The sequence below is a fragment of the Mixophyes fleayi genome, chromosome 8, assembly GCF_038048845.1.
Source record: "Mixophyes fleayi isolate aMixFle1 chromosome 8, aMixFle1.hap1, whole genome shotgun sequence".
In the NCBI taxonomy this organism is placed as follows: domain Eukaryota; kingdom Metazoa; phylum Chordata; class Amphibia; order Anura; family Limnodynastidae; genus Mixophyes; species Mixophyes fleayi.
This window is the reverse complement of record NC_134409.1, coordinates 27,591,890-27,618,559: the sequence shown is the minus strand read 5'-3', so window position 1 is coordinate 27,618,559 and position 26,670 is coordinate 27,591,890. Positions and strand designations below refer to the sequence as shown.

Genomic DNA, 26,670 nt, shown 5'->3' with positions numbered 1-26,670 from the left:
GTATACAACCTCCTATCTTACTGACTCTTTTCTCACTCCGTTCTCAACACTCTGCAATTGGGCTTCAGGCACCAACATTCTATGGAGACAGTATTCACAAAGTCATCAATGATCTTCTTACAGCTAAGAGTCACATCTCCATACTCCAGGACCTCTCTGTTGCTTTCAACACTGTTGGTTACACTCTTCACCTGCACAGTCTTCACTTTATTAGCCTTGGTGACACAGCTTCTTAGTTCACTTCCTACCTACTGGATAGTTCTTTTAGTGTCTCTTTTTTTTTGGCACATCCTTCCCACACTGTCATAATCTATTGGGATCCCACAAGGGCTCTGGCCCTCTGCTTTTCTCACTGTACACCTCTTCTCTTGGGGAACGAATACCCTGATTTAGCCTCCAGTGCCACCTCAATGCTGACAACACCCTCATCTACCTCTTCTCCCCTTCTGTGCCATCTTTTGTAATCAAATGTCCCTCTGCTATCTCTACATGTTTGTCCCACCTCTACCTAAAGCTCAACATGTCCAAACATAGCTTATCATCTTCCCTCCTTCCAGAGTCACCACCACCCTTCACAACTCCCTCACCGTCTATAATATCACAATTTCCTGTCTTCCAAACCTGCTGTCTTGGTATCACACTTGATTTGCCCTCTGCTTTATTCCTCACATCCAGTGCCTCTCCCAGTCCTTTTGCCTCTACCTTAGAAATATTTACAGAATACACCCTTTTTGTTACCTAAGATTTTACTAAAACTCTTATCCACTCTCTCTTCATTTCAACCCTTGACTACTGCTACCTTATCCTATCTAGCATTTCCTAACCCATCTATACCCACTTGAATCCATCTTAAATGATGCAGCAATACAGGTCTCCTCTCTCACCACTCTACGTCTGCCACACTACTTTACAAGTCTCTATACTGGCTCCCCATGTCCTCCAGAATCAAATTGAAAACATTTACCCTTATCATCAAAGCCCTCAACAATGACACCCCATATACATATCAAATCTCATCTCAAATCTCATCTCATCTTCCTCTTGCCCACTTATATCTATCTCTGACCTGCACCTTACCTTGTTTCTGGTAATCACCACTCACTTACCCCATGTCACTTCCCACTCATGATATTCCCTACCACACACAATCAGACTCTTCAACAACCTTCAAATCTATATGATCTCTGAAATACCATCTGTTTATTATAGCTTATCCTATTCCCACTCCACTTAGACTACTCACACTAATGCAGCCTCACAATTGTCCCAATCTTCATTCTGTGCCACACTCGCTCCTGTTGTTTCAGCTGTGCCCTCTTCCTATTAGGTTGTGAGTTCTCTCACAGGCAGGGGGCAGGAACCCTCCCTACCCTTTCATTCCATGTCTGCATTTACTGTGTCTGTATTGTATGTTCCTGTTTTTATGTATGTCCTTTTACCCCACTGTTTGGCGTAGTGGAAAATTGTGGCTCCTTACAAATCAATAATAATAGTGAGGAGGGCACTAGACAATTTTGTGATTTCATGCCACCCTCTCCTAACACAGCATAAAAAATATATATTAATAAACATTGATTTAGGTAACCTCTCACTAGCTTACAAAGGGTTACGTTGTAAGTTATTTTTCATACCATAAATAAATAACTCAAACTGCATAGTGAATAATTCTTAATTCCTGGTTTCCTCCAATACCACAAACATCACATTTCTCAAAGTATTGTTGTTTTTACTGCTGATCAAGCTTTCTGTACTTTCTCGATGAACTAGTTTAAGTTGGTCTAGAGAAGATAAACAGTTTTGCAAGTGAACTACTATAAGGTGGTGCCTGGAGATGTTAAAAAAACCACAGTTGGATGTGGGATTATTGAGTCCTTTGTTATATATGCAGGTGTCCGTGGAAGTGTTCGGCACATATCACACACAGAAAGACAAACATAGGATCCTATTTCTGTTTTTCATTTAAAGCATGGCAATATAATGAATTTGAATTTACTGTAAATCAGGTGCGAGAGTGCATATAGCATCATAAACTGCAGCAAGAATGCACAGCAAATATAATGATGTGTGCTGCCAACAATGCAAATAAATAATTATAAGGTTAAGTTTGTAGAAATGCACTGAGAAACGGAATGTTAGTTACTTTATGTGAGTATCACAGAAATCTATAGAAATGGAACCAAGATCAATTTAGAGCAAGGAAATGGGAAAAAATGAACATAATTTACACAGCGCAGTGGATGCGTACTGCAAAATATGCAACCTGCTACAACTTTAGAATCTTTCATTTAACTTTTTTTTGTTTTTCTCTTAAAATACTATGTGGTTTTGCCTTATCTATGGCTTAAATTAATCATGAGAGCAAGGAGACCTCTGAACTGTTTTTATAACATGTTCACTTTTGTGTGAGGGTTTTTTTCTTTTGTTTTTTTTTACTCTGACTTAGTGCACCTAGAAATGCTTTTCTTGAAATCTGCAAAATTCACTATAGATCGAGGCCTAGTGCAAAATGTAAGTACTTTTGCAGAGTGCAAATAGCTGTGCACACTTCAGGACAGCACAGAACACACTTAAAAAGCACCCTCTCAGCCCTTTATCTCATTTAATGTCTTGCTCCACAAAATTAAATCTCATTATTGCCCAAATGTTGTGCATTGGTGGAGGAAACTTTTGCTCCTCCACCAATGCCTCCAACTTACTCTGCAAACCCATGTTCTTTATCAGACAATTGAGGGCGTACATGGACAAATTAAGGAACTCCACAAAAGTCCCTGGGGTATATTTACTAAACTGCGGGTTTGAAAAAGTGAGGATGTTGCCTATAGCAGCCAATCGGATTCTAGCTGTCATTTATTTAGTACTTTCTACAAAATTTTTGCTAGAATCTGATTGGTTGCTATAGGCAACATCCCCACTTTTTCAAACCCGTAGCTTAGTAAATCTAGCTCCCAGGCTGTCCACTAATCTCCCATTGTGTTCCATTTCAATGAAATGAGGTTGGCCTTTGCTGCTCCACAGTAGAGTTTGGACAATCCAAGGATGCAGCCAGAATCTGGTCAATTACAAAAAAACACATTCATATAAAGGCAGAAGCCGTCATTTGTGTCCAATTATCCAACAGCTGTCAAATCTTTAAATACTTTCTGAAAAATGTCCTCTCTATTAAAGTCTACTCTTATACCACCTGATACTTTATGGCCTTAATACCATCCCAATCACAACTCATACTTGTTCCTTTTATCTTAACCCAAGCCCTTTCCCCCTAGATTGTAAGTCTCACAAGCATGGCTTTCTCTAACCTTTGTTTTTACGTCAGCTCTTATTTTGTCCGCCTTGTATGTACCTGTTTTCTGTATACTGTTTTTTTTCTCACTGTCCATCGCTGCATGCACCATGGCACCTTACAAATGAACAATGATAATAGTAATATTTAAATTGTGAGAAAACAATTACTTTTCATTCCACAAAGTCCATGCATAAACCACCGGGAATCCTGAAGAGGACATGATAAGTACCAAGACAGAAGCTTAATTACTAACAGCCTGTTTTGTGCTTTGGCTCATCCACCTTGGATAGGGATCTTCTGCTTAGCTTTCAAATCTCTACAGAGATATCTTAATGCATAAAGTGAATAAGGTTTTGGAGACTATTAATGCTTCTCACTCATTACAACATACAAGTGAGCTGGTACATTATAGCAGCTGTCACTACTGTTTGTATAACAAAATCTGATGAAAGAGCATTGCCCCTCAAATTAGACATAATGGGCCTGAGTCATTAAGGCAAAAAAGGACTAAATGTTCTCTGGGACAAACCATGTTTCAATGCAAGGGGTGTAAATTAGTTTATTATTTTGCACATAAGTTTAATACTGGCTGTTTTTTCATCTAACACACAAATACTTAATAACTTTATTATTACACTGAAATTTAATGTTGATCTAGGACATGCCCTACCCCAACTATAAATTTGTCCCCACATTTTAAATTTACGCCCCCCTCCAATGCAACATGGTTTTGCCCAGCTGCAAATGATACACTTTTTTATGCTGTGCTCTCCTTAATGACTCAGGCCCAATGACCCTTGAGACTTTTCTATACACATCCATAGTTTGTATGAACTAAGGGTCTACTTTTCAAGCTTTCTCCTTCTATATCTGTTAAAGTAGCCCCAGGCAAGACTAACCTGACTGTAGCTCCAGACTATCCTACAGACCAGAATCACACCTTCACTGCTTGCACAGACTGTGTAGTATCTTACACCTGAATGAACAATAGAATCTTAATCTCATGAGCTCAGTATTGCGTGACTGTTTACTTTTGCTATATCTAATATATTACTCATACTTGCTCAGTTAGTCAAGGACAGCTGACTGTGGATGTGAGCAAGCGTGGCAGGTGAGTAAGGTTTACATAATGATTATATGTATCTGTATATTTCACCTTGAGGAAGAGAATAGTTTCGCTCCAGCAAGGGGATATGAAAAACTGTCATTTAGATGGACTTATTAAGAGCATCTAAGTACAATGCTGTCATGAACAACACTTACCTGAGCCTGTGTGACGCGCGTGTGACACAGGGTTAACCAAAAACGACCACCTGGTCTGTCTAAAATGATTAAATCCTTCCCTATCTATGTTACACACTGGCTTTGCAGTACCAACTATGCCACCACCAAGGGATTTTATGAAGAGCTGACACTCTTATTTAGTAAGCCTTCGGTTCTCCCTTTGAACTAATCTAGCACAATTAACTTTAATCAGAGTTAACATAAACCACAATGTTCTCCTTGTTTCAATTATGTAGCGTTTTGACCAAATTGTCACGTGAATTTGTAAGAACACAGATACTTATTAAGTGTAATTTAATATGGAAAATACATCCACAATGCTTCATCATCATCATCATTATTTATTTATATAGCGCCAGCAAATTCCGTAGCACTTTACAATTGCGAACAAACATTAATAAAACAATACTGGGTAATACATACAGACAGAAAGGTAAGAGAACCCTGCTCGCAAGCATACAATCTATGGGACAAATGCTTAAGATAAAACAGTTAATAAAAGGCATACAAATATAATGCAATTGTTTCTTATAAAATGAAAAGGATAAAACACAGAATTGATAACTCACATATAATCAAGTTTCTGGTGCTGGGAGAAGCAGGAAAATGGGACACTCTTCAATATCAGATTGACTCCCAAAAGTGAACAATTTCTTAAAATAATAGTGCATTTTTAAAACCAAGCTGCAGGGTCCACAGCCCCCTTTTCTGTGATGTCAGAACTAAGGTCTGTGGGAATGCAAATTAGGGTTTTATGACTCCTGTGGACACAGCTCCTAAGTCAGATTTTAAATACCCTGTCCCAACTTATTAACAGTGTGGCGTACAAACATGATTTTACCGCCACATAACATGTCATAAGTTCCCCTTCATCTGCATACCACACATGCCCCTGGTAAGTGTGATATTGGAGAAAATTATATGATATTTTCCTTTGAATTTACTCAACTTGAATTTGTCATACACATATGACCCTGTCTCTGCAGTCGGAATGTCTGAGAGAGGTGTTGGATTTCACTGCCCTGAAAGAGATATTTTACAAGGCTTTCAGGTTTGCAATCTGCCATAAATGATGCAAGAGGCTACCATAGATCTAGGCTCTTATCTACCAGCACCCTCTGGGTAGTTTAACATAAACAAACACATTGATTTACACAGCTTTTCTGAGCTTCTCTGTCACACTATTTATAGGAATTAATTCACAAACACATATTTGCAGATTTATATGCCTAAAAAATTAGCTTGCACATGACAAATGCTATATCACATTTGTAAGTATAATGGATGCTTCAGCTGAAATGTAACTGAAAGTTAATTTTAAAAAGAGTCTGCTGGCCTATCAATTATGTTACACAGCTCTGTTGGATAACCTACAACAAACACTTATTTTAGGTGTGTCTTTCCGCACTGACTACAAGTGCATGTAGTAAGTCAGGAGGTAGCTTACAGAGTCAACCCCTGGTAGAAGACAATTATCTTACTCATACTTGCCTACTCTCTCGGAATTCCATGGAGGATCTCGAATTTCGGGGAGTCCTCCCGGACTCACGTAAGAGTAGGCAAAGCTCCTGCATTTGCCGAAATTCATGGCATTGAATGGAGGGAGCAGGGTTTAATCTCTTTATTAAGCCCCACCCCCGCTATTCAATGCCGTGAATTTCGATATTTTATAGTGGGGACGGGGCTATGTCACCACACCCCCCTCCTACTCTTGTCACATGACTTCACCCCCATATTTCCCAGGGGAGACATCTTAAAAATTGGCAAGTATGATCTTACTGACTCCAAACAAGATTTTGGGTGAAAGCGGGATCAAGGCGAGACTTTTGCCCTTGATACACCTAGACACATTTATCCCAGGTAGAGGAATATGCATGTTCCAGGGAACACACATACTTTTCAGTCAAAAAGGAAGAGCTAAATTTAACTGGGGAAAAAAATAAATATGTGGCCGATTGTGTTTCTGATCATGAACATTTTATAGTTAAATGCCCAAACAGCTTGCTTTAACTTAGGAAATATTATAGTTGCCTTTGCTACACATACTCTGTTTTATCTTTTAAGGGAATGCCTGCTATGAAGAAGCAATTTAATTTGTGATAGTTCATAATTAAAGGCATCATGAAAGAACAAATATCACTGTCCTCGGCAAAATAGATTATCATCCAGATGAGCTTTAAATGTTTGCGCTTTACTTGGCACAAGTAATCGAAGAAAAACTTTGAGGTTAGAGTTCCAGCACAAATCTAAAAAGTTGAAGGTAGGGTAAACATAAAAAAATATCAATGCCAAGTTATATAAACTGGTTAGAAGTGTTAAGAAAAAAATTCCAATGTAAGTAGAATTGTGCAATAAATGATGGAACACCAGAGATCTTTTTAAAGGGGTTCTACATTTTGTAGCTGGCATAGCAGGAGAACTCCTAAATCTACCATCCTCCCTTGATTAATAGATGACCTTTCTCTGGGATATCCACCTTCCTTCCTTCACCAATATACCAATAGAGGATACATTTCTGGGGCATCCCCGATCTACCTTCTACAACTGAGAATACGTATAAAGCCCCGGAATCTGACACAATTGTTATAATTATAGATGACCTGATTGAATGAGTGAAATAGCCACCAAATTAGGGGACATCTGTGGTTTTCTATTACCTCTGCAGCTTCAATGAGTGCCCAAGCAAGTTTGAGTATGCTAGCTGTACTGTACTCGTGTATTTGTCTGGCAAAGGGAAAGGATGGTGCAATACCTCTAAAGAATCAAATATATTCCAGATAACTTTAATAAAAAGATCAGTATGCTGTGGGAAAAGATGTCAAGCTAGATACAAACTAGACCCTAAAACAATAGGGAAGTACTATGAGTGAGCTCACGCTTTTTATGTAGAGCAGAGATTTATAAGCTGATGGTTCATTCTTTAAATCATACCACTACTACTGGCTTGCTTCAGGCTCCTGTCATTTTGGAGCAGGAGGTAATTGCCAAGGTAAGGAACAGATCAGATAGGAGGAGATGGGGATTTCTTCCAACAACATTTGTCTGTTCTGGTGGCTGAACAGCCTAGGGAAGGGAGCAACAATTCTGCAGAGGCAAATGGCTCAGCAAATTACAATGCATCAAAAGAAACAATGCCATGCTGTTAAAAAGAGACTTCAGAATAAAAGGAAATATAAACTAAATAGCAAGATTACACACCTCCTGGTAATTCATGTACAACAAAGGGGAAATCCTGATAACGAGTTGGTACAGGGAGATGTTCCATGACCACTCTCATTGGAAGTGCTAAGCCATCTACAGTCCCTGGCCCCTCTCCCCAAATACCCTCAAGCAGTCAGGACATAGACATCAATTTTCGGATTGACAGACAGTGTCCTCAAACTGGGATTTTCAGTTGGGAGGTATGAGACTGATGTAAATTTAAGCTATAGTGCTCATGATGACATTGCTTCTGTTGTGTGTGAAGCGACACCACTGGACTTACATTTCTAAGATACAAGGTAAAAAGTCAGAGGTATCTTTATGGTAAGATAGCAATTGCCGGGAGAGATCTTATAACAGAGAAATCAATGGACAGTCAAAGGGGTCTTTCTCTTGCCCCAGATATCATATATTTGGTATAGGCATATAGTAACAGGCAGTGCTCGAAGTGGGGCGGTATGTCCCGGTATACCATACCTGTACTTCTTCTCCCCACTTCCTTGCAAGCAGCCAGGGCTGGCGGAAAATGCTTGTCCACTGGTAAATTGTCACGGGCACTAGGAGTCTTTACCCAGGGATCACCAGGTGATAGGCTTACCAGAGCAGTATAGGTGGTAATATGGTACTCTGGTAGCAGGGTGATCACGGAACAGGAAATAGCAGATGATGAGATGCTCAGGAAAGTCTATGACTAGCAGCACTGGCAATATGGAAGTAGTAATACACGAGGAACTGTATGGACAAAGGACACGTGAAGGTAGTCAGTGGTCTGCGGTAGCAAGTTGTACCACTGCTATAGTGAGGAGGAATGTCCAACAGAAACGAGGAGGTGATGAGAGTCAGCGGTCTGCGGATAGCAAGTTGTACCGCTGTCTGAGTGAAGGAATGGAATCCAAGTGGAGGTATCCGGGGAGTCAGTGGTCTGCGTTAGCAAGTTGTACCACTGCTATGTGAGAGGATACTGGAACGGGTGAAACTGTAAACAGGAGTCAGTGGTCTGCCACTAGCAAGTTGTACCACTGAATATATATGTGAGGAGGTGCACGGGGGGAGACTGCAACACAATATATACACGGGCACCTTGACTTTGATCCACAGTAATATGCACAATATAAATGTATAAATGACTGAACAACACTGCCAATATAGAAAGTCTCTTGAAGTAATCCAGCATGAGATAACACAGTCAATGATGGCAATAGAGTCAGCAGATAGTACACTCCAGAGGAGAACCAACACAGTCAATGATGGCAATAGACTCAGCGGATAGTACACTCCAGAGGAGAACCAACACAGTCCAGCAAGGTATGCAATACACAGCACAGTCAATGGGAAGTATGCATACCGTGGTTCAGGAGAAGGCAGTCAGACAGGAGTGCAGAGATACCTGAAGGGCAGGAAGCCGGCAGGATCCAAAGTCCCTGGATGGGTGAAGCGGTGGTCTAGCAGGTGCAGAGCACAGGTAGGTAGACCAGCAGGGAACACAGGAAGGCGTGGAGAGCGGATCAGCAGTAGATGGATGAGTAGCGCTGAGATGTAACAGCAGCGGGTCTCTGCGGGAACACGGAGGTAGCCAATAGCAACCAGCAGGTGCAGTAACGATGGGACACCGGAGCAGAGTTGAACTGGAACAGTTGGTCACGGAGAGTAGCGGGTAGCAATAGTGGCAGCAGACTCAAGGAAACACGGGAGAGCTGACAAGGGCTGAAGACTGAAGCGCACAGGGGCAGCGGATAGGAATCAGCCAAACAGTCACGATGAAACACAGACGGGTTGCAGGTTGAAGACTGTAGTGCACGGAGGCAGCGGATAGGAATCAGCTAGCAGTCACGATGATGAAACACAGACGAGTTGCAGGTTGAAGCCTGTAGTGCACGGAGGCAGCGGATAGGAATCAGCTGGCAGTCACAATCATGAACAGGTGAGTGGATGTGAATGAAAGACTGTAGTGCACGGAGGCAGCGGATAGCATCAGCTAACAGTCCCAATGATACATGGTAGAGTTGAAGTGATTAGAAGACTGTAGTGCACGGAGGCAGCGGATAGGAATCAGCTCACAGTCACGATGATACAGTAGATGGTAGAAGTGGTATGGGAACCACAGTAGTAGAAGTGGTTTGGAAACCACAGAGGTAGAAGTGGTTTGGAAACCACAGGAATCAGCTGGGCTGAATAAACGAGGAAACACAGGAACACCTTCAGAGACTCATGGGGAATGAGACTCCAAGATCAGGCAACGTGGTGTTGACCACAGGTGCTTAATATAGGGAGGTTGCCTGATCTGCCAATTTAGTTAAAGGAACATACACTGGAGGTATGGAAAGGGCTGCGCATGCGCAGTCCCTCAGGATGGAGGACGGCCACGGTTCCTAAATGTCCGGGAAGAAGCACTCACAGTCCGGTGAGTGACAGTACCCCCCCTTTTAAAGGTGGGCACAGAACGCCTGGAACCGGGCTTGTCCGGATTTTTGGAATAAAACTTCTTCAGAAGGGCAGGAGCATTAAGATCTTCAGCTTTGATCCATGAACGCTCTTCAGGACCAAAGCCCTTCCAATGAACGAGGAAACGGAGGACTCCTCGCGAAATTTTTGCATCCAATACCTCAGTAATCTCGAAATCCTCCTCCTGATGAACTTGAACTGGCTGCGGTGCTGAGGGAGGAGTCGAGAAACGGTTGATGATGAGAGGTTTGAGCAAGGACACATGGAAGGCATTGGAGATCCGAAGATTCTTAGGAAGAAGAAGTTTAACACATACTGGATTGATAACTTGAATGATCCTATATGGACCAATAAAACGAGGGGCGAATTTCATAGATGGAACCTTCAAACGAATATTTTTGGTAGATAACCAGACACGATCTCCAATTTTTAGTGGTGGAATAGCCCGCCTCTTCTTATCTGCGAAAGACTTATATTTGTTAGATGTCTTCTTTAAACAGGTTTTGACCTGAGACCAGATATTTTTGAAGGTCTGACAAGCAGTCTCCACAGCAGGAACTTGGGTGGGCGGGAGGGCAGGAAATTCCGGAAAAGACGGATGGTGACCGTAGACCACAAAGAATGGAGTTTTGGATGATGACTCATGGTACATGTTGTTATGGGCGAATTCAGCCCAAGGGAGCAATTCTACCCAGTTGTCTTGGTTGGCTGAAGAGAACATCCTAATAAAGGTCTCAAGATCTTGATTGACTCGTTCCGTTTGTCCGTTAGATTGCGGATGGTAAGAAGATGAGAGTGCTAATCGTATGCCCAAGGTTTTACAAAGGGCCCGCCAGAATCTGGAAACGAATTGTACTCCTCTATCCGACACAATCTCAGACGGACATCCATGGATGCGGAAGATTTCTTTAATGAAATGTTCAGCCAGAGTAGACGAGGAAGGTAAACCGGACAGAGGGACGAAATGGGCCATCTTCGAAAATCTGTCTACCACTACCCAAATAGTATTGTGATTCTTACTTGGTGGCAAATCAGTAACGAAATCCATACTAATATGGGTCCAAGGCTTGGACGGAATGGGTAGTGGTCGCAGCAACCCTGCTGGAGTTCTGCGGGAGGATTTGAACTGAGAACATAAATCACAGGAAGCAACAAACTCTTTGACGTCTCTCCTCATTGAAGGCCACCAGTAACTACGAGAGAGAATCTCAAAGGTCTTGTGTTCACCGGCGTGTCCAGAAAAATGAGAGGCATGGAACCACGAAAGGATTTTCCTCCTCAGAGTAGGAGGTACAAGGGTCTTCCCAAATGGTAGCATTTTGGTGGATGAAGCAGCCAGAGAAATACATTTGGGGTCTAGAATAGCATGGTTGGGAACCTCTTCTACATCAGAGGACGTCACAAAAGCTCGAGATAGAGCGTCAGCTTTCTTGTTCTTAGCGGCTGGTTTGAAGGTTATAATTAATTCAAAACGGGAAAAGAAAAGAGACCATCTTGCTTGACGAGGGTTCAAGCATTGAGCAGATTGCAAATATGACAAGTTCTTATGATCCGTGAAGATCGTCACCGGATGGCGAGCTCCTTCCAACAAGTATCTCCATTCCTCTAATGCAGCTTTGATGGCCAGCAACTCCTTGTCCCCGATAGTATAATTTTTCTCTGCGGGCAGAAGACCCCGAGAGTAGAAGGCACAAGGATGTAATTTTTGTTGCTCCGAGCGTTGGGAGAGAATAGCTCCTAAGCCCACATTAGAGGCATCTACTTCTAGGAAGAAGGGGAGTGTCACATCAGGCTGTCGCAGAATGGGAGCAGACGAGAAGGACTCTTTGAGGATTTGAAAGGCTTGGAGAGCCTCAGATGACCATTGCTTAGTATTAGCCCCTTTCCGAGTTAGGGCCACAATGGGAGATGCAATGGATGAAAAGTCTTGAATGAAGCGTCTATAGTAATTGGCAAAACCTAAAAAACGCTGGATGGCACGAAGAGTAGTTGGCTGAGGCCAATGTAGTACAGCATTTACTTTGTCTGGATCCATCTTCAGGCCAACTCCGGAAACTATATACCCCAAGAATGGAATCTGGGGTAACTCGAATGAACACTTCTCCAATTTACAGAACAACGAGTTTTTCCGTAGTCTGGAGAGGACCTCTGCCACATGTTGGTGATGAGAAGGCAGGTCCTGTGAGAAGATCAATATGTCGTCCAAGTAGACAACGACACATACATATAATAAGTCCCGAAAGATCTCATTGATGAAACCCTGGAAAACCGCGGGGGCATTACACAGCCCGAAGGGCATTACTAAATATTCGTAATGCCCATCTCTGGTGTTAAACGCGGTCTTCCATTCGTCACCGGAACGGATTCTAATTAAATTGTAGGCACCACGAAGATCCAACTTAGTAAATATCCGAGCTCCCTTGATGCGATCAAATAGCTCAGTGATCAGCGGAATGGGATACCGATTCTTGATAGTAATGGCATTGAGTCCACGAAAATCTATACAAGGGCGTAATGATCCATCCTTCTTTTTGACGAAGAAGAACCCAGCTCCAGCGGGAGAGGTGGAAGGTCGAATGAACCCACGCTGGAGATTCTCCTGTATGTACTCAGATGTGGCTTGAGTTTCAGGTAACGAGAGAGGATAGACCCGACCCCTGGGAGGAGTCTTGCCAGGTAGAAGGTCGATCGGACAATCCCAAGAACGATGAGGAGGAAGACGTTCAGACTGAGCTTTATCAAACACATCGGCATATGAAGCATACTGAGGAGGGAGTCCCGGGGAGGAAGATGAGATGGAAGATTGCTGTACTTTAAGAGGAATAACTTGAGAGAGGCAACGATGGTGACATTCAGACCCCCAAGACGTAACTTGAGGGGTGCGCCAGTCAATCTGGGGAGAGTGACACTGAAGCCATGGAAGGCCTAAGACAATCGGACTTGTCGTAACTGGAAGAATTAAAAACGAAATTTCTTCATGGTGTAGTACACCAATCTGAAGGGTTACTGGAGACGTACTCTGGGTGATGAGACCATTGATGAGGCGTGATCCATCTATAGCCGTCACAGTAATGGGTGTTTTTAAAGTGATCACTGGTAGGGACCATTGATTCACTAATGATTTAGAAATGAAATTTCCTGCTGCTCCGGAATCAATCAATGCCTGTGACTCAAAGGATTTGGTAGCAAAGGAAATCGTAACATCGAAAGCGCAGACTTTAGATTTCATAGACAATGGAGAGGACTCCAGGGACCCTAACTTCACCTCTCCAGAACTAGTTAGGGCCTGGCATTTCCCGATCTCTTAGGGCAAGAGCTGAGCATATGCGTGGAATCAGCACAATAGATACAGAGTCTATTCTTTACTCTTCGTTTCCTCTCCTCTGAAGATAATTTGGAACGTCCTATCTCCATGGGAATCGCAGAGGGTGGAGCTGGACGAAATTGAGGGTTAGAACGAAGAGGTGCTTTGACAGCCGTTGTTTTCTCAGACTCTCTTTCACGAAATCTCATATTTACACGATGGCAAAGAGAGATCAAATCTTCTAGTGACGAAGGAAGTTCTTGGGTAGTCAGTACATCCTTAATTTTATCGGAAAGCCCCTGCCAGAAGGCGGCAACTAATGCTTCAGAGTTCCACTGAAGTTCAGAGGCTAAGATCCTAAATTGAATGACATACTGTCCTACTGTATGGGAGCCTTGTCGCAAACGAAGAATGCTGGAAGCAGCGGAGGTCACACGACCTGGTTCATCGAACACACTTCGGAACGTGGAAATGAATTTGGCACTATCTTGTAGAATTGGATCGTTTCTCTCCCACAGAGGGGAGGCCCAAGCCAGGGCTTGTCCAGAAAACAATGAGATAAGATAGGCCACTCTGGAACGATGGGTAGAAAAATTTTGAGGTTGAAGTTCAAAATGGACTGAACATTGGTTAAGGAAACCTCTACAAGTTTTGGGGTCCCCGTCATATTTTGACGGAGTAGGCAGGTGAAGCGTAGGAACTGTAGACACCTGGGATGGCACTGGGGAAACGGAGGAAAGCACAGGAGCTTCAACATTAGCTGTAACAGTCTGTCCAAATGTTCCTTGGGAGGTTAAAGATTGGTAACATTGAAGTAACAGCTGTTGGCGAGCATCCTGTTGCTCCACACGGTTGACCAGATGCTGCAGCATCTCCTTGGCTGTAGGTTCCGTATCTGGGTCTGTCATGGCCTGATCTTACTGTCACGGGCACTAGGAGTCTTTACCCAGGGATCACCAGGTGATAGGCTTACCAGAGCAGTATAGGTGGTAATATGGTACTCTGGTAGCAGGGTGATCACGGAACAGGAAATAGCAGATGATGAGATGCTCAGGAAAGTCTATGACTAGCAGCACTGGCAATATGGAAGTAGTAATACACGAGGAACTGTATGGACAAAGGACACGTGAAGGTAGTCAGTGGTCTGCGGTAGCAAGTTGTACCACTGCTATAGTGAGGAGGAATGTCCAACAGAAACGAGGAGGTGATGAGAGTCAGCGGTCTGCGGATAGCAAGTTGTACCGCTGTCTGAGTGAAGGAATGGAATCCAAGTGGAGGTATCCGGGGAGTCAGTGGTCTGCGTTAGCAAGTTGTACCACTGCTATGTGAGAGGATACTGGAACGGGTGAAACTGTAAACAGGAGTCAGTGGTCTGCCACTAGCAAGTTGTACCACTGAATATATATGTGAGGAGGTGCACGGGGGGAGACTGCAACACAATATATACACGGGCACCTTGACTTTGATCCACAGTAATATGCACAATATAAATGTATAAATGACTGAACAACACTGCCAATATAGAAAGTCTCTTGAAGTAATCCAGCATGAGATAACACAGTCAATGATGGCAATAGAGTCAGCAGATAGTACACTCCAGAGGAGAACCAACACAGTCAATGATGGCAATAGACTCAGCGGATAGTACACTCCAGAGGAGAACCAACACAGTCCAGCAAGGTATGCAATACACAGCACAGTCAATGGGAAGTATGCATACCGTGGTTCAGGAGAAGGCAGTCAGACAGGAGTGCAGAGATACCTGAAGGGCAGGAAGCCGGCAGGATCCAAAGTCCCTGGATGGGTGAAGCGGTGGTCTAGCAGGTGCAGAGCACAGGTAGGTAGACCAGCAGGGAACACAGGAAGGCGTGGAGAGCGGATCAGCAGTAGATGGATGAGTAGCGCTGAGATGTAACAGCAGCGGGTCTCTGCGGGAACACGGAGGTAGCCAATAGCAACCAGCAGGTGCAGTAACGATGGGACACCGGAGCAGAGTTGAACTGGAACAGTTGGTCACGGAGAGTAGCGGGTAGCAATAGTGGCAGCAGACTCAAGGAAACACGGGAGAGCTGACAAGGGCTGAAGACTGAAGCGCACAGGGGCAGCGGATAGGAATCAGCCAAACAGTCACGATGAAACACAGACGGGTTGCAGGTTGAAGACTGTAGTGCACGGAGGCAGCGGATAGGAATCAGCTAGCAGTCACGATGATGAAACACAGACGAGTTGCAGGTTGAAGCCTGTAGTGCACGGAGGCAGCGGATAGGAATCAGCTGGCAGTCACAATCATGAACAGGTGAGTGGATGTGAATGAAAGACTGTAGTGCACGGAGGCAGCGGATAGCATCAGCTAACAGTCCCAATGATACATGGTAGAGTTGAAGTGATTAGAAGACTGTAGTGCACGGAGGCAGCGGATAGGAATCAGCTCACAGTCACGATGATACAGTAGATGGTAGAAGTGGTATGGGAACCACAGTAGTAGAAGTGGTTTGGAAACCACAGAGGTAGAAGTGGTTTGGAAACCACAGGAATCAGCTGGGCTGAATAAACGAGGAAACACAGGAACACCTTCAGAGACTCATGGGGAATGAGACTCCAAGATCAGGCAACGTGGTGTTGACCACAGGTTCTTAATATAGGGAGGTTGCCTGATCTGCCAATTTAGTTAAAGGAACATACACTGGAGGTATGGAAAGGGCTGCGCATGCGCAGTCCCTCAGGATGGAGGACGGCCACGGTTCCTAAATGTCCGGGAAGAAGCACTCACAGTCCGGTGAGTGACATAAATACTTACTTGGTGCTGGCAGCGGTGCCCTCATCTCTGCTCCCTTCTCACTGACTGTCGGGCATGACGTTATCACATCCTGTCACTGTCAATGAGGAGCAGCACAAAGAGAAGCCAGCACACTGAAGATAAGAAGACAGAAGAGGAAGAGAAGAAAACAGAAGAAAAGAAGGTCATAGAAAGGTAAGTAAAGAACGAAGGGGGCACCAGTGTTATAAAGTGGGCACAGTAATGAAGGGGGTAGCAGTGTAATGAAGGGGCATAGTGATGAAGGGGACAGTAGTGTAATGAAGGTCCACAATGTGATGGAGGGGGACACAGTGTGATTTAGGAGGAGGGACAGTGTGATGGAGGGGGCACAATGTGATGAATGAGGGGGCACAGTGTGATTGAGGAGGAGGCACAGTGTTATGATGGAGGGGGTAGAGTGTGATGAAGGAGCTGAAACAGTGTGATGAAGGAGGCGGCACAGTGTGATGAAGAAGGGGGCACAGTGTGATTAAGGAGGATGCAATGTGATGAAGGAGGGGGCACAGTGTGATGAAGAATGGGGAACAGTGTGATGAAGGAGGGAACACAGTGTGATGAAGAATGGGGCACAGTTTGATGAAGAAGGGGGCACAGTGTGATGAAGAATGGGGAACAGTGTGATGAAGGAGGGGACACAGTGTGATGAAGAAGGGGGCACAGTGTGATGAAGAATGGGGAACAGTGTGATGAAGGAGGGGGCATAGTGTGATGAAGGAGGGGACACAGTGTGATGAAGGAGGGGACACAGTGCGATGAAGGGGGCACAGTGTGATTAAGGAGGATGCAGTGTGATGTTGGAGGGGCAAACGTGTGAATTCACTAGTGAGAGGGTACAATAGATGCAGGAACGGGGAGAGGATCAAGGAGTAAGGGAGGAGCAAGAAAAGCAGCATGTGAGGGACAGGGGAGAGCAGGTAGGGAGGGAGAGTGTGGAAAGTTCCATACCAGCACTTCTAAATTTCACTCTTACATTTCCTTATTTAATATAAAAATAAACAATTCTAAGTGACAGAAGAGATGTCACTCTCCTCTTTTATGGACGGTAGACAACAAAACTGAAGAGCATATATGAGCCACATTTGTACCATTACCACATGCAAAACCATATCTACCCTTATTACTCTTAATGCCCTATCCACTGTCATTAACCCTTTTCTTTAACTAATCAGATTATTATAAGGGCAGATGAGATGACCACCCCTGAAAAAATAATTGAATCATTGTTGAACTAGTAGCCACTGTTGCCATCTATACCATCCTTGCACAAACTTTCACATTCTCAGAGCAGAGAAGAACCAGTGGTGAGCATCCCCCACACAGCGGTTTTCAGTGGCGACATTTGTGTAGCAATAAACATAAAACAAGGTAATTATGCCTTCAAAACTAGCATAAAAATTTAGAGACAGGGGGCCTGAGTGATGAAGGTACGTATCTGGCTTTTTTGAGCGGATCGTTTACAAAAATCATTCTGTGAATGCTCAGAAATGAACAAAACACAACATAACGCAGCCACGTCCAAAGTCAGCATCGAGTGCAAAAACACTAACTACGGCCTACGATTTCGGGAAGTGAATGGGATGGGGGATGTGCGGATTTGGCCAGATTTATGTAGGCAATATACAGTAAGGGCGTTCTCATGCTGCCACGTCAGAGTCTAGCGCACACAGAAGTACGCTGATTTTCTCTCTTGCTCCAGCTAGGGATCTAGTCTAAGTCAAGAACACTAGTTATGACGGCTGTGTAAGTATGCTAAAACAAGTTTGCAATCAGGAGCAACTGTAAAAATGTCTGTTATGTACAGTAAAACACCCTCATAAATGTGTTTCTAGAATTTGCTTATTTTTTTTTAAATGTCCATGAATTTTTGCTGTACATTCTTTTAAGATTTTAAATTCCACATAGGCATTGTACATATCCTGCAGTTTCTGGTCTAGTAGAGCAAAGTAAGCCTACACCCATAGTGTTTCACCACACATATCTTTAACTCCATTCCTTGTTGACTTCGGGAGTACGCAGAGCCTAATTATGTGCACTCACTATGCGTGCCTTAATGACTCAGACCAACGCACTCTATATGTGACCGGAACAAACCTCCCGCCAAACCCCTACAGTCATTGGGGCAGATTCAAGTCTGTGCAATGTGCCTCCGGAGCAGTCCATGGAGACCCTTCAAGGGGATGTCTAGCCTGAAATTTTCCCTTACTTTTGCTAGTACCTCATTGAGGAGCGAGCAAAAATAAGCAATGATTTCAGTACTGTATTAATTGGAACTCCACGAGGCTAGACATTGAGGTGATGCTCGAAGGCACATCACCTAGTATTTAATCTGCCCCAATGAGAAACATGAGAGAGGAGGGGAGACTTCCTGTGCATGGTTGGAGAGAGTGAAGAGCTGTTGAAGAAAGAAAGATATGCTCATGACAGTCATTGAGAAAGGGCAGAAATTAGTAACAGGATAGTTAGGACAGAGAAACAAGCGGCAGCAGTTGCTAGGAAGAAGTCTTGGTCTTGCCTCTCTTTGTGTCAGGTAGAGGACACCCTCTAGGTAAAGAAAGGAGCAGAATATTCGCAAATTGACATGAACCCAGCATAGCACAACAGTATAAAAAAAATTATGTACAATATGCAATGCATATATATATATATATATATATATATATAATAAATGCCTAGTGGCGCGTGTGTAAAAAAAAAAAAACCAAGCTGCAGCGCCACCTGCTGGGCAGAGTTATACACTGACCTATATATTTCTTGAAGGAGAAGTGACAGTTGGGAGTGGTTGGTGGTTGCCGGGGGTGACAGTGGGGAGTTTTTAACACCTTAAGTAGCTTGATGAAGGATGTGGCGATGAAGATGAAGGATGAGGTGATGGAGAAAAATGATGAGGTGGTGACATGTGGACAAAACCACGTTAAAAAAGGGCGCTTGCGTCGGGAAGTAACGCTCTTCCCCTGAGGAGGCCTGGGCTAGGGCCAAATGCATGACAAGAACCTTTTTAACACCCTAAGTAGCTTGATTTGACTAGAATACATGAGTATCATGCACGGGTTAACTTGTATATATATATATATATATATATATATATATATATATATATTCTAGCTGAAGTACTCTGCTTTAAATCTTCAAATTATTACGTTATCAATGAGTTGGATTAAACTGTCCACATTTTAAAAATAATTGGCATCTTAGCAGCTCTTCCAATACACCCATTAGGTGGCTGCCCAGTGTCCTTTTTGTTTTAATATCAAATGTTATCCAAATCCATCCAGTGGAAGGCCCAGAACAGGCTATCTGGGTCCAAGTTCTGGCCAAGAGGAAATGAAAGACGCTCAGCATTGTGTAACCAACTTCAGTATTTACACCAAGAAAAAGGAAAACCACAAAAACCTGGCGCACGTAGATGTGATGATTATATTCAGGATGTGAGTGAAAATAGTGTCTGCAGCTGTAGAGTTCAGTGAGATCTCAAAGGAGGATAAACAGGCCACACCAAAGATAATGCTAGTATCACCGTGAATCCAGCTGGATTCACGGTGATACTAGTAATATCTTTGATGTGGCCACACCTTATACCAACCATTTTCCCACTTCGGAGTTGTAAATTTTTGGGTCATTGGACAGTGTGATCTATAGGCTGCAGGACGTATGTGTATGTCGCATAATACAGTGACTTTATCATCATCATCATCATCATCATCATCATTTATTTATATAGCGCCACTAATTCCGCAGCGCTGTACAGAGAACTCATTCACATCAGTCCCTGCCCCATTGGAGCTTACAGTCTAAATTCCCTACTATAGACACACACTCACACACAGACAGACAGACAGACAGAAAGACAGACAGAGAGGGAGAGACTAGGGTCAATTTTTGATTGCAGCCAATTAACCTACCAGTATGTTTTTTTTTTTGGAGTGTGGGAGGAAACCGGAGCACCCGGAGGAAACCCACGCAAACACAGGGAGAACATACAAACTCCACACAGATAAGGCCATGGTTGGGAATCGAACTCATGACCCCAGTGCTGTGAGGCAGACGTGCTAACCACTAGGCCACTGTGCTGCCCATTATATTTTTATCATCCATATTGAATGTTTTTTCTACTTTCTACACTGCAGCATGTTTATGTGATATCTATCTATCTATGTTATGAATCCACTGGCCAGTGGTTGCCTCATGTTTTGAATTGTTTTTAGTAATAAACTGTTTTATTATATCACTTCACGGATCTATTATTGGATGGTGTGTTTTCAGTAGTCAGCGTTGTTATTTGTGTTGTTAGTCAGTAATTACACCAACTGACATAGCTGTCTATAGGGGTAGACACATATTGGAGCTGCAAGAAACAATGTAGTGGAAAACAAATAGTGGCGCACATAGGAGAAAATGTGACAATGTCAATTGGTATTTGACACTGGTTTGTGGGGAGAAAATATGTTCACTGTTATGCAGAATTAATATGAAAAGGCACGGAAGATTGGAGATTGCGGCAACTATAGAGGAGAAAATAATTTATTTAATGCCATTTCAAATTATTTTAAAGTTTTTCATTATTTTACTATTTTTTATCTATTAGCCTCTATTTTTTTTCTAGGGTTTTTTTTTTAAAAAAAAAAGTTATTTGAACATGCTCCTGGAAGCTTGAGACTGAGACCAATGCAGTGTGCATGTGTAACCTGGGAATTCCAGGTCACACTTGTACAGAAGGGACTCCTACTGGCCAGCGAAGAGGTAAGTCTCTGCTTACTGTTGCCAGACAGTGTGGCTGGGGAGCTGAATATTGCTCAGTTTCCCCAGCGACCTTTTAATGATAAATAGCAGTGATAGAAGAGTTTCTATTGCTGCAGGCATTTTAGTGCCAAATGCAGGTGCATTTGGCACTAAAATGTTTCTCTATCATTATGACAGAAACCTCAGATTTCTATTCTGTGATGTGGAGGACCCTGTTCCTTCCTGTGGAAACTAAATTATGTTTTTCTTCACATCCATAATACTTGTTTTACATAATGTTTGAATAAAGACTTTGGGATAACATGTATTGTTTTTTGCCATATAGTAAAATCTATGTTGGAGCAAATCAGTAACTCACTCAAAATGTTATTGCATGATCTTGGCTCATCTTTTCAGTTAATCAAATACCGTATATACTCGAGTATAAGTCGTCCCGAATATAAGCCGAGGCACCTAATTTTACCACCAAAAACTGGGAAAACTTATTGACTCGAGTATAAGCCTAGGGTGGGAAATGCAGCAGCTACTGGTAAATGCACAGCCTAAGGTCAGCATCTGTAATCCAGGTGACAGAAGTAACAAAACGCAGGAGACACTTACAGAATGATTTACTGCCACCCAATGAGGTGGTATCTTCTGTCAGTAAGAAAATGATATATATTACATTTTTTAGTGAAGGTGAAAGCTTTCAGTGTAAATCCTACACTTTTACTTGTAGAGATACTTTCACCATGGTGGCCACTGGATCAGGGTCGGACTGGCCCGCCGGGGGACCGGTCTATCCCCCGGTAGGCCCCAACCCTGATCGCTCCCCTCTTTGTTGGTGGGGGAGCGAGTAACTGAAGACAAAAAAAACAAAAAAAACCTTGCGTGTCTGCGGCGCCGGCTCCGTGCGCACTGAATGCCGGGCGTGACGTCATCACGCCCGACATTCAGTGAGGAGTGCCGCAGACGGAAGACAGAAGACAGAAGAGAAGAAAGAATCAGATAGAAAAGGTAAGTGAGGGAATGGAAGAAAGAAGAGAGCATGAAGGCAGAGTATGAAGGCAGAGTGTGAAGGGGGAGCATGATGGCAGAGCATGAAGGGGGAGCATGAAGGCAGAGTATGATGGCAGAGTGGAGGGGAAGCATGAAGGCAGAGTGAAGGGGGAGCATGAAGGGGGAGCATGAAGGGGGAGCATGATGGCAGAGTGGAGGGGGAGCATGATGGCAGAGCATGAAGGGGGAGCATGATGGCAGAGCATGAAGGGGGAGCATGATGGCAGAGCATGAAGGCAGAGTATGATGGCAGAGCATAAAGGCAGAGTATGATGGCAGAGCATGAAGGCAGAGTATGATGGCAAAGCATGAAGGGGGAGCATGAAGGCAGAGTATGATGGCAGAGTGGAGGGGAAGCATGAAGGCAGAGTGAAGGGGGAGCATGATGGCAGAGCATGAAGGGGGAGCATGATGGCAGAGTGGAGGGGGAGCATGAAGGCAGAGTGAAGGGGGAGCATGATGGCAGAGTATGAAGGCAGAATGAAGGGGGAGCATGAAGGGGGAGCATGATGGCAGAGCATGAAGGCAGAGTGGAGGGGGAGCATGATGGCAGAGTGAAGGTGGAGCATGATGGCAGAGCATGAAGGGGTAGCATGATGGCAGAGCATGAAGGGGGAGCATGAAGGGGGAGCATGAAGGCAGAGCATGAAGGCAGAGCATGAAGGCAGAGTGGAGGGGGAGCATGATGGCAGAGTATGAAGGCAGAATGAAGGGGGAGCATGATGGCAGAGTGGAGGGGGAGCATGATGGCAGAGTGGAGGGGGAGCATGATGGCAGAGCATGAAGGCAGAGTGGAGGGGGAGCATGATGGCAGAGTGAAGGGGGAGCATGATGGCAGAGTGAAGGGGGAGCATGATGGCAGAGTGAAGGGGGGGCCAGGAGAAGGGGGGAACAAAAGCAGCATGACACAGGGTGATGAAGGGGGGGCAAAAACAGCATGGAGGGTGCAGTGTGATCATAAGGAGGCCTAGCATGGTGATTAAGGGGCACAGTAATGTGTGTGTGATGGCACAGCGGGCTTGTGGCAATGTAATGTGTGTGTGGTAGGTGGTAGCTAAATAATGGGTGCTATTTTCTTTGTAGGGTGAAGGTGGGACAATTTAATTTAAGATGGGGTGGTTTGGGGGCTATTAATTAAATGTGAATATGAATTATTTAATGGCAGTGACGGTTGCAGGAAATAGATATATTTATTATACGTATTATACATAAATGCGGTTTATTGCAGGAGCTGTCTGGAGGGCGGGAAATAGGTTTATTAAATTGGAATACTATAACTTTAATGTTGGGGCTGGAGGAAGGCCTAAGTATTAATTGTTGGTCCTATTGATTTAACGCCGGGGCTGGTTGGAATCTTCTAAATGTACCCATTATTTTTTCCAAATAGGGCGCTCAACATTCCAAGATCCAGACAAGCAGCAACTAAAGAAACCAGCAGCCACAGGTGGTAAAAGTGACAAGAACAGGTAGGACAGTCTGTCAAATATTCTGAGTCTAGTGCAGGCTTTGCTAACCTGTGGCACTCCAGGTGTTGTGAAACTACAAGTCTCAGCACACCCTTCCAGCAATAAGCTGCTATATATTGGCAAAGCATGCTGGGGCTTGTAGTTTCACAACACCTGGAGTGCCACAGGTTAGCCAAGCCTGGTCTAGTGGGACAATCCTGATTTATGGTGACTGTTCTGCCCAATCTAAGGGGCAGGTCAGACTGTGTACTCTTTATACACACACTGCATTCTTTATATACTACACTATGGTGCTAGCTGTCCTTCGTGGGCTGACCACTCCCCCTCTAACGTCTAGTCTCGCCTCTATGATGACTGGCCACACCCCCTCTGGTGGGCCCCTAGCGTTGCAGTTCTCCTGTGGGCCCTTCATGCCCCAGTCCGACACTGCACTGGATAGGAGTGTGCTATCTTAGCATGCAATAGCTGTATGCAAAAGTCTGGCTGAATTACTACTGCATTATAGCAAAGATTAATGGACTAATAAACTAAGCGTCAAATGTTTAATAGTTCACTGCTTCTCCGTCTAGATAAACACTGTAGACCGGCTGCTGTTGAAAAGGCTCACACATCAGATACTTATCAGTTATTTGCACAGTAAATTACGTCTTTGTACTCTAGCAGCTAGACGGGGATAAAAGACAATACTCCAACAGCTTACCGGTACTTGAAGTATTTGGTCTCCAGCCAATAGTCTTGCATCTCTGGCAATGATAATATCCCGATATATTTCTTGGATGACAATGTTTATTAAAGGAGTCTCGCTACCGCCAACGATGCTGATCCCCAGCTCGATGTAGGGGTTGGAGCGGTGAATTTCAATTGTAGCATTGGTTCAGTAAGAGAGAGAGAGATATTTCACCCTTGAACTTACCCCCGCAGTGGAACGCATGTGCGTTCCACTCACAGGAAGTTCGGCATTTGCGGAACTTCCTGTCTGTGGAACGCACATGCGTTCCACTGCGGAAGTTAGGAGCTGAGAGACCGAAGACCAGGTAAGTTCACCCGTGTATAAGCCGAGGGGGGCTTTTCAGCATAAAAAAATGTGCTGAAAAACTCGGCTTATACACGAGTATATACGGTAAGTGTGCTTGTCAGAAGGTCCTGTTCCTTCTGTAAATAGGCCTTGTTAAAAAATGTATCAATATTATTATTATTATTATTGATAATCTATTATTTGGTGCATAGCATTCTTTACTTACTTAAGAAAAAAATTAAGTATACTGAATGGAGTGCATGTTTGCAATTGATCAGGACAATAAGTCTACAACAATTTGGCACCACCAGGGGATTAGTAAATATGGTTCTTATTATCTATGACTCTCCTTGAGATTTTTTGCCATCTTTAGATTTACCCTTTAATATACATATGTATGTATGTATGTATATATATATATATATATATATATATATATATATATATATATATATATATATATAACTTCAGCTATAGTGTGTAAGTCTTTGTAATTAAACTCTGTGCAATTTTAATTTCATTGATCCCTCTGCATGAAAAATTCTACAATCGGGTTAGCAAAACTGTTATGTTCTTTGCTATTATTGTATTTATTGATGATTTTAATAAAAACATTTGTAAAACTAGAAACTGCTCTTTCCAGTCTGTAACTCTGTTTCTTCAACTTCGCCCCCATTCCACTTTTCACATTATTTGCCTATGTCATCTGCATTTTAACTCTAAGTTAAAGTTAAAATGCCTAATGTATTATCTTTGGATGAGAGCAGAAAGGTTTAATTTCTGTTGCTCCACAACGGTGACACAGCTAGACCACGTAAATGAAACACAACATGTATTTGATGCAAGGCATAACTAAGAAGGTAAACATCCGCTCCACAGACAGCCTTGTGACAGGTTTATACAGGTTTATTCATACAAGCAGATAAATATTTTAAGAGAAACTGCTGTTATTCACTATTACCTTTTGTGGACCTATCTAGCAAGTGCTGCATCCAATGCAACAAGCCTTATGAGATTATACTGGTGGAAGGTTGCAGAGCGATGAGTTTGCCTTTTTGCATTAACCCTTTTCTTAGGGTCATGTGCTAACAGCATGTGATATTGCAATGTCAACAGTCACTTCCAGGGCTGCAATTCTGTGTCTAAAATCTCCTGTAACCCGGCTCCCTCTTTTAAACACATGCTCATTATCATGAACCTTTCTGTTTTAATGCTTCAGAGAGAATACAGTTTTGTTAAAAGAAGTTCAATAAAAAATATACATTTCCTCAGCTATAAATCATTAATGTTTTCATCCACATCACGTGAAGATAATTTACCACTCTTTCTCTGTATTGCACTTTAACTACCTTAGCTTTAAATTAAATTGACTTTATTGTATTTTTTTAGGATTTGATGTTTAGAACATAAATATTACATTTGTTATAGTGCATATTACAAATAATGCATTTATTTAAAATGAAAACATTTTACATTTGCTGTATAGAAAAAAAATAATAAAATAATACATAAGTAAGTAAATATAGAAAAGACATACACATCTCACTTACTAGAATCCCACTATAAACAGTATCAACACGACCACGGTTCCAATTACATAAGGTCTGGATGGTAGCATTCTTTTCTTACTGTGTAAATATATAGTCCAGGTGAGTGTTACAGCTGCAGCTTTTTTCCACGCTGATAAAGACTAGAAATCCAAGTAATCTTTCATATGGGAGTCAGCGAAAAAAAACTATAAGGTAGCACGTGTGCCAATGAATAATATTAGCAAATTATCAGCATTAAATAGAGGTAACTACAGATACATGCTTTTCATCGTGCTATTTTTAAATGATCCCTGAGGAAGTTTGTCACATAGTTAGTCTGAAGGGAGTTAACCTTCTGTATGTACCTCCTCCAGCTAATGTTTCAAAACATTTTTTCCTAGTATGTAAAAGCACAAAAGTACTTGTTGTTAGGGCTGACGGCAAATGTCATAAACTTGTAGAACCGTCAGAAGAGGTCTTCACCTTCGCCTTTCCCATAGAGCTGAACACACTCACAGGTACTCAGATGCCCCCAGGTCCTAACCTGAGAGTA

At 43.0% G+C, this 26,670-nt stretch overlaps 1 protein-coding gene across 1 annotated transcript in view; it reads right to left on the bottom strand.

Annotated features, from left to right (window-relative positions):
• The window catches only part of LOC142099088 (histo-blood group ABO system transferase 2-like), a 57,805-nt gene extending 31,372 nt beyond the window's left edge, over nt 1-26,433 (bottom strand). Inside the window, exon 1 of the mRNA XM_075182209.1 lies at nt 26,139-26,433. Within this exon, the coding sequence (XP_075038310.1) occupies nt 26,139-26,206 (68 nt within the window). The 5' untranslated portion in view covers nt 26,207-26,433. The remainder of the gene's footprint in view (nt 1-26,138) is intronic.
• Nucleotides 26,434-26,670: the final 237 nt, after the last annotated feature.